Source organism: Elephas maximus, chromosome 4 (assembly GCF_024166365.1).
Source record: "Elephas maximus indicus isolate mEleMax1 chromosome 4, mEleMax1 primary haplotype, whole genome shotgun sequence".
NCBI lineage: Eukaryota > Metazoa > Chordata > Mammalia > Proboscidea > Elephantidae > Elephas > Elephas maximus.
The window spans coordinates 168,249,721-168,257,881 of NC_064822.1; the positions used below are offsets into that span (position 1 = coordinate 168,249,721).

General features: G+C 41.4%; 1 protein-coding gene across 3 annotated transcripts in view; it reads left to right on the forward strand.

Moving 5' to 3' along the window:
• DRAM1 (DNA damage regulated autophagy modulator 1) overlaps positions 1-6,117 on the forward strand; it is a 53,234-nt gene extending 47,117 nt beyond the window's left edge. For 2 of the 3 annotated variants that reach the window (XM_049884185.1, XM_049884186.1), the window contains 2 exons: positions 1,506-1,598; positions 3,757-6,117. In XM_049884185.1, the coding sequence (XP_049740142.1) occupies positions 1,506-1,598; positions 3,757-3,801 (138 nt within the window). In that variant the 3' untranslated portion in view covers positions 3,802-6,117. The remainder of the gene's footprint in view (positions 1-1,505; positions 1,599-3,756) is intronic. The other variant, XR_007517357.1, reaches the window with a different exon arrangement.
• The last annotated feature ends 2,044 nt before the right edge of the window (positions 6,118-8,161 follow it).

An 8,161-nucleotide genomic window follows, 5' to 3' on the forward strand; every position in this document is an offset into this window, starting at 1 on the left:
TGTCTCTATTTTTATAAGCTCTTTGCTGTCCTGGGTTGATATGGGATTGATCCCCGGGTGTTGTCACTGTCACGAAGAGCCCTCTGGCCAGTTTCTCCTCGTTGTGGCCTGGGATGAGAACTGTGGATGGGTGAGGACATCCATGAATAGAACAAGGAGTGACGTCTGTGAGAGTTGATGTGGCTCAGTGCAATCTCTGGATGAAAATGGATCAAATGAAACAACTGTCACCAGAGGACTGACCTGCGGTCCAGCACATTTGTTTCTTCGCACTAATAATCTATAACAGAACAAAGTGTAGTAAAGAAAAGAAATTAAGTCCTCATTTGAGATCGGAGGTGGCAAACTAACAGGCCAGAGGCCTCACTCGGCATGTGGGTTGAAGTCAGATTACGAATGGGCATTTATAGTTTATATCATGTTTAAGTGGTTAAGAGCTTAGCTGCTAACCTAAAGGTTGGCAGTTCAAATCCACCGGTCGCTTCTTGGAAACCCTCTGGGGCAGTTCTGCTCTGTCCTATAGAGTCGCTATGAGTCAGAATTGACTCGATGGCAATGGGTTATCATGTTTAAAATGTTTTCAAATTAGTTTCCAGCATTTTTTAAAAAGGAGATCACACACACAGACAGAGGCTTTTTTATTTCTGTTGAAGCCACACAGGGCCACTTTTGTGTTTGGTGAAAATGAAAGTGAGCCAATGAGGCACGGCCTCCCCATCTTCTCTCTCTTCAAAACTTTAAGTTTTTAGCACTTTTATTCATAGTCTGGCCTCACTACGCAGCTGAGTTTGGAACCCCTGCTTAAAGCCATTTTCATTTTCCCACCGCCAAGAAGATACAGACACAGTTAACATGTAGATACCAAACCAAACCCATTGCTGTTGAGTTGATTCCAACTCACAGCAACCTTATAGGACAGAGTAGAACTGCCCCATAGGGTTACCAAGGAGCGCTTGGTGGATTTGAACTGCCGACCTCTTGGTTAGCAGCCCCGGCTGTTAATCACTATGCCACCAGGGTTTCCAGTGTGTAGATATCTCATTATTAATGTTAAACAGCAATATTTTCTAAGCTGAATGGTGACAGCCAGTTTCATCTAGATGCCTTCACTCCTTCTTTGGAAAAACAGCACAAGTGCTAATTTGTTACTTTTTAAGCGTTTTCTTCAACTTTGAGGCTCTAGCAGTCCTAGAGCAAGTCGTGTCTCGTATGGAAGGTTCTCTCTTCTGTTGAGCCCAAGTTTGCTTCCCTGTCTCAGTTATTTTGTAGTCCTTTTTCTGCCTTTTGAAGTTAGACTATCTTAAAACCCGAGTGGGTTACAGCCAGAAAGAATGTCCTGAATAATTGCATTCAACGTCTAAATTGTGCAGTGCTCTGAACATTTACCTAGGTTGCTTTGCCAGATTTTCAGGTGTCTTTCTGCTTGGTAGACAGCTTCTCCCCTGGTCTGACTTTATTATTCGTTCAGTACATATGCTAATTTGTTTATTTATCATTACTTTTAGGATTATGTGTATCACGTGGTGAGTGCAATCTGTGAATGGACAGTGGCCTTTGGTTTTATTTTCTACTTCCTAACCTTCATCCAAGATTTCCAGGTAGGTATTTATCAATTTGAATGTTATAAATCGCTGTCAGTTAGGATTAGTAAAAAATTCCTTGCGTTAAAAAAAAAAAAGAACCCTGTCTTCTTTTTTCTAAAAAATATTTTTTAGAGCAATTTTAGGTTTACAAAAAAATTGTGCAGGAAGTTCAGAGTTCCTATATATCACCCTCCCCCCTGTACACAGTTTCTCCTATTAACACCTTGCATTTCTGAGGGTACCTTTGTTACAGTTGATGAGCCAATAGTGATGTGTTTTTAATAAATGAAGGGTCTGTGAAAAAGAAGAAGACCCTCAACAAGATGGATTAACACAGTGGCTGCAACAATGGGCTCGAGCATAACAATGATTGTGAGGATGGTGCAGGACCAGGCAGCGTTTCGTTCTGTTGTACATAGGGTCACTATGAGTTGGAACTGACTCAACGTCACCTAACAACAACAACAAAGCCCATAGTTTACATTAGGGTTCAGTCTTTGTGTTGTACAATCCTGTGGGTTTTGAGAAATACATAATGTCATGTGTCCACCATTACAATATCATAGAGAATAGTTTCATTGCCCTCAAATGCTGTATGCTCCACGTTCTTCCTTTTTTCTCATGTTTTTGAAAAAAAAGTATAAGTATTGTGCAACTTAATTTGTTCTTGAAGGGAAGTATCTCTAACAGCTCTCTAAATCAATGAAATTTTCATACGTTCTCTGTGGTGTTTATAGTCATATATCCTGGTCATTTTCTTTTTGAGAAGGTCATACTCACTAGATCCAAATAATACAACATGTATCTTTTTGAAAAATAAAAGTGTATTGTTGGAAGTTTATTAAGAAAATATTCTGCATCCCACTTTGGTGAGTGGCATCTAGTGTCTTAAAAGGTTGCAAGTGGCCATCTAAGATGCATCAATTTGTCCCAACCCACCTGGAGCAAAAGAGAATGAAGAACACCAAAGATGCAAGGAAAATATTAGCCCAAGAGACAGAAAGGGCCACATAAACCAGAGTCTCCATCAGCTTGAGACCAGATGAACTAGCTGGTGCCCAGCTACCACCAATGATCTCCCTGACAGGGAACACAACAGAGTCCCTGACTGAGCAGGAGAAAAATGGGGTGCAGAACTCAAATTCTAGTAAAAAGACCAGCCTGAGACTGGAGGGACTCTAGAAGACATGGCCCCTGGACTCTCTGTTAGCCCAAAACTAAAACCACTCTCAAAACCAACTCTTCAGATAAATATTAGACTGGACTATAAGACATAAAATGATACTTGTGAAGAGTGTGCTCCTTAGTTCAAGTAGATAAGTGAGACTAAATGGGCAGCTCCTGCCCAGAGGCGAGATGAGCAGGCAGAAGGGGACAGGAGCTGGTTGAATGGACGTGGGAAATCCAAGGTAGAAAGGAGGAGTGTGCTGTCACATTATAGGGAGATCAACTAGGGTCACATAACGATGTGTATATAAACTTTTCAATGAGAAACTAACTTTAACTTAAAGCACAATTTAAAAAGAGAAATGTTGGAAAAAAATGTTCTCAAGGCAGAGAGAAGATGGACCTTATCAAATCTGGAAATAGAGAAAACCTTACATTTTGGAACAAGTGATTTATTAGCTAAAGGATATAGAAAGCCAAGAAAATTCTTTAGAACCCAACTCAAGCATAGCACAAACCATCCCTAGTGAGATGGTCTTTCTCTTTAAAAAAAAATTATTATTTTTTGTTGTTGTTGAGATTATACACAGTAAAAAATACAGTAATTCAAGTTTCTACATGTACTCTTTGGTGACACAGATTCCATTGTTCAAGTTGTGCAACCATTCTCACCCTCCTTTTCTGAGTTGTTCCTCCCCCATTAACAAACTCACCACCCCCCTAAGTTTCTTATCTAATCTTCTGAGTTGCTATTGTCAGTTTGTCCGGTGATACATCTTAAAAGAGCACAATGTTCAAGGCATTCTTTACTAGTTAAGCTAAGGTATTGTTTGGTTTTAAGAAAACTTCAGGGAATATTTTTGATTTAGGTTTAAAGATGATCTCAGGGCAATAGTTTTGGGGGTGTCAGATGGTCTCTTGGGTGCAAAGTTGTTGGGAGAGTTTCAGCGTTGGCACTGGAATTGTTTACCTTCTTTGAAACTTTTTTTTTCTTTTTTGTTTAAAGAGTGTCACCTTAAAAATATCCACAGAAATCAATGATGACATATGAAGAAAGAAGAATTATATCTCGGTCAGTCAATGTCAGAGACAGTTTCCAAAGTGGTACAGAGGACAGACAGGGTTTTGAAGCTGACCTGATTCCAGTGCGTCTGTAGCATGTCCAGGACTTGAAACTCATTAAGAAAGAATTCCCAGTAGTTGTACTATTTCCAAAGGTATGTTTTCCTAGAGAATGTAGAGAATTTATAACACTGTAGCAGTATTTTATAATTTTCTAAATAGATGCTTTTTTTATATTAACAAATTTCATATCAAAAAGATAAAGGTGTTACTGAAAATGAAGAGCTCTTATTTTTGTACAGATTTGGTTTTATTTTGTGTGATTTATGGAAATAGACTAAACGAGGAGTTTTAAGTTTAGGACGTTCATTTAAAAGTAAAATCGGGGAAGGTATCATTTGTAAATTTTGTTTTCGGAGAATGAACTGTATCATTTTATATCATGAGAGCATTTATATAAAGTTCAATTTATAATGGTCACGTACTCAAATCATGAAGGTTTAGCTAATAAATAGACACTAATTAAGGTAGTCTGATTTTTAGATGGACTAAGCAAAATGCTCCCATTCAGAAGCCTTAATACCTCTGTGCATATTAATGCTAAGTGAACACCCACGACCTTGATTTTGAAACCTCTCTCCCTCTGCCTTCCTGCTCATGGGGCCACACCCTTGACCCTTGCTGCTAATTACCAGTCCTCAGGGGGAGTAATTCCAGTGGGATGAAGTCAGCAAAAGGCAGATTAGACATAAAAAGCCTTGGAACAACAGGCCGGTGACTGGCTAACAGGAAAATCTCCTTTGCCAGGTAGGCAAGGAGGGAAAGATCTGTCAGCGTGTCTCAGGTTTGTGGCAGGCCCGGCTGTGGAAATGAGACTTGTTTATCAATACTAAAGCTCTGCAAAAGCCCGACCTGTGAAAAGCATTAAAAATACCATTTCTAAAACCATCCTTTATTGTTACTGGCGTAACTCAAGATGCTAAAGCTCAGTCTTGATTTCATTTTATGTCAGCGAATGTGTTGGAGAGAACATAGGGCCAAGGGAGACAAAGAGAAGGGAGAGAGAGCTGAGGAAACTTCCGGGTTCAGGGTGCCGTTTATTTGCTCCTATTTTTAATGCCTGTGGCCAAGTGCACCGCACACCAAAGAGTGTGTGTCAGGCCCGTTGCTTTAAGCAGGACATACAGTCTCCACTTTTTCACTCAAATGATGAGGGAACACATGAAAAGCAAGTCATTCTGGGGGAAGAACGGGTGCTTGAAATCCAAGGCTTGAATCAAGGCTTGGGTTTGAATGTTGAAGAGAAGTAACTCTCCTTCATGGACTCCCGGACAACAAACCTGTGTCTGGCCTAATGGGGCTGCACCGTGAGGGCTTGTACCAAGCAGAGCAGCCCATTTGGACAGCCTTGGAGGGAAGCTAAGGATGTAACTATGTGTAGCTCCTTAGTAATTATTTGAGTGAGTGAAGGGGTGAGACCCAGCCAGCCACAGTCAGCTTCCTTCGCAGTGATAAATTGTGTCTCCCCTAAGTGTTCAACGGTGGAAACCTGATAACCATTTCTGGGTCCATTGTAACTTGCAATAATGCTGCAGGTCCCCATTGTGACACTGGAACCAAAGACCAGCAATAAAGGCTGTGTCAAATGTTCATTACTTGAAAAGGAGGAGGAGGAATGCTACATACTCTTTCCGTGGAACCTGTGATAGAACAAATCTCTGGTTGTGTTTTGCTTTGCACAAACTTTTGTTATCAGCACTTTTAACAATGCACTGCCGTTCTTCATTTCCATATCTGTCAGCACAATTAGACTGAAAGCTCCTTGAGGGCAGAGGATGTGCCTTAATCTTAATCTTTGTAACCCCAGCATTTAACACGGTGCCTCCTGGTACATAGTAGGTGCTTCATAAATACTCACTGATTGTATGAAGTGTTGCATAATGGGATTTGCTCTGATTTACTAGTGAGTTTTACTGATAAATGTCTGTATCACCAAGAAATGTTGACTGTTTTGCTTTGTATACTGTAAATGTTTCAGTTGTCTGGCTTCACCATTCTGTGACAACTCATCAACCTGGACAGTTACCACAGAAACTGTTACCTGGGCTAGACAAAACGGTACACCTGGCGTGCCAAACTGAGAAGGCCCAAAGTCACTCCAGACAACCACATTCCGCCGATACCATCCAGCCTCTAAAGCTGGCCTTATTCATGTTTTGGTATCATTTCTAATTTCCATGAAGTTGCATTTCCTTGGGCCTCATGGCTGAAAAAGTTAAATAAAATGAAATATTTATTTTAGTAATTTGTGTCTCTGTTAAGTTACAAAACACGCTGGGTACTCCTATGAAGTGTATTTACCTGGGAGATGATCACAGCTCCCCATGGACTTTATAGAGTTTAAACCTTGTATTTTCTTATTTTATGTTGCTTTGCACGTAAGCACAGTTTTCAAGCATGAGTATCAGAAATTTGCATCAGACTCTGATAATTGAGGGCATCAGGAATCCAGATCAGATTTATAGATAGAAAAAAGAGCATCTGCTGACTAGATATCTGACAAGTCCAGGGTAGAGTTGGCGGTAGAGATGGCTGGATATGAGAAGTGCCACCAGGACACACTTATTCTCTCCTTCCCTCAGCTTTGCTTTCCTTTCTGTTAGCATCACTCTTAGGTAGGCGTTCCCTTGGTGGGAGTAAGATTGTTTCTAGAAGCCCCAGGCTGCAAACCTATTTGGCGGAAAGAGAGGACTTCTTAAAATTGCAGCAACAGGCCAGGAATTATAACTCATTGTCTTTCATTAGGTGGCGTGGATCATGTGTTGCATCAGTTTCCTAGCGCTGCCATAACAAAGTAGCACAAAGTGAGTGGCTTATAAAACCCCAGTGCCCTCGAGTCGATTCCAAATCATAGCGACCCGATAGGGCAGAGTAGAACTGCCCCATAGAGTTTCCGAGGAGCGCCTGACAGATTCGAACTGCCGACCCTTTGGTTAGCAGCCATAGCACTTAACCACAATGCCACACCAGGGTTTCTGAGTGGCTTATAAGAATAGAAATTCATTGTCTCACAGTTCTGGAGGCTAGAAAGCCAAAATTAGGGTGTCAGTTGTGTTGATTCCTTCTGAGATTTTGAAGGAGCATCTGTTCCGTGCTTCTCTCCTAGCTTCTAGTAGCTGTGGGCATCCCTTGGCTTGCAGCTCCAATCTCTGCCTCCATAGGCACATGGTTGCCTTGCTTCTGTGTCATCTTTTTTTTTTTTTTAAATCGTTTATTTATGGCAAGTAGTGAGTATAATAATTGCTTTATACTTAGCCAACAGAGAAGCATGCAACTAAGTGTCAAAACGTGCACAGCAAAAATTGGCTCCAGGGATGATCATCATTGTGTTTTGTTAATTTTATTAATTTTGTTCTTGTTGAGGATGTATAGAGCAAAACATACACCAATCCACAGTTTCTATGTATACAATTCAGTGACATTGATTACATCCTTTGAGTTATGTACCCATTCTCACCCTCCTTCTCTGAGTTGTTCTTCCCCCATCTTCTCCTCTTTTATAAGGACACCACACCTATTGGACTGGTTGTGCAAATGGTTAATGGGCTCAGCTGCTAATTGAAAGGTTGGAGGTTTTGGTCCAGCCAGCAGTCCTCGGAAGAAAGGCCTGGTGATCTACTTCCCAAAAAATCAGCCATTGGAAACCCCACAGAGCACAGTCCTACTCTGACACACATGAGTTGAAATCGGCTGAACAGCACTTGGTCATATCAAATAGGACCCATCCTATGCTCGTATGTCCTCATGGTAACTGAGAACGTCTTCAAAGTCCCTGTTTCTAAACAAGGCCACATTCACAGGTGCAGGAGGTCAGGGCTTCGACATATTTTTTTGGGGACACAACTCAATCCATGACACATGCCCGTCCCTGAATTAATCATTGTGTCGCTGGGAGACGTGATGCTCTGATTAGTCAGATCTGAGTCACATCTCACCCCTGGAGCAGAGAGAGGGTCAGCACCACCCAGACTACAGGATGGTGAACACAGGTTGTTTTTCAGAAGAAGAGAGTGAGAAGCAGCTCCTGGACAGGCACAAATCAGCAGCTTCTGCTGTCGCCTGAAAGCCCCCCTCACCAAAAGAGCCATCCTGACTTGTCTCAGAGTAAACCAGATTATACTTGTTGAACCTTCTGGGGGTGGGGGGGTGGGGGGGTGGGGGGTGGGAAGTAAAGGTAAGCTATTTAAGTAATAAAAATGTTAATTTCAGAGTTGTTCTGATCCTTTTTCCAGGCTCTTGTGTTCTTATTTAACCTCTGTGAGGTTGTCAGGCAGAGTTAATTCTTGTCT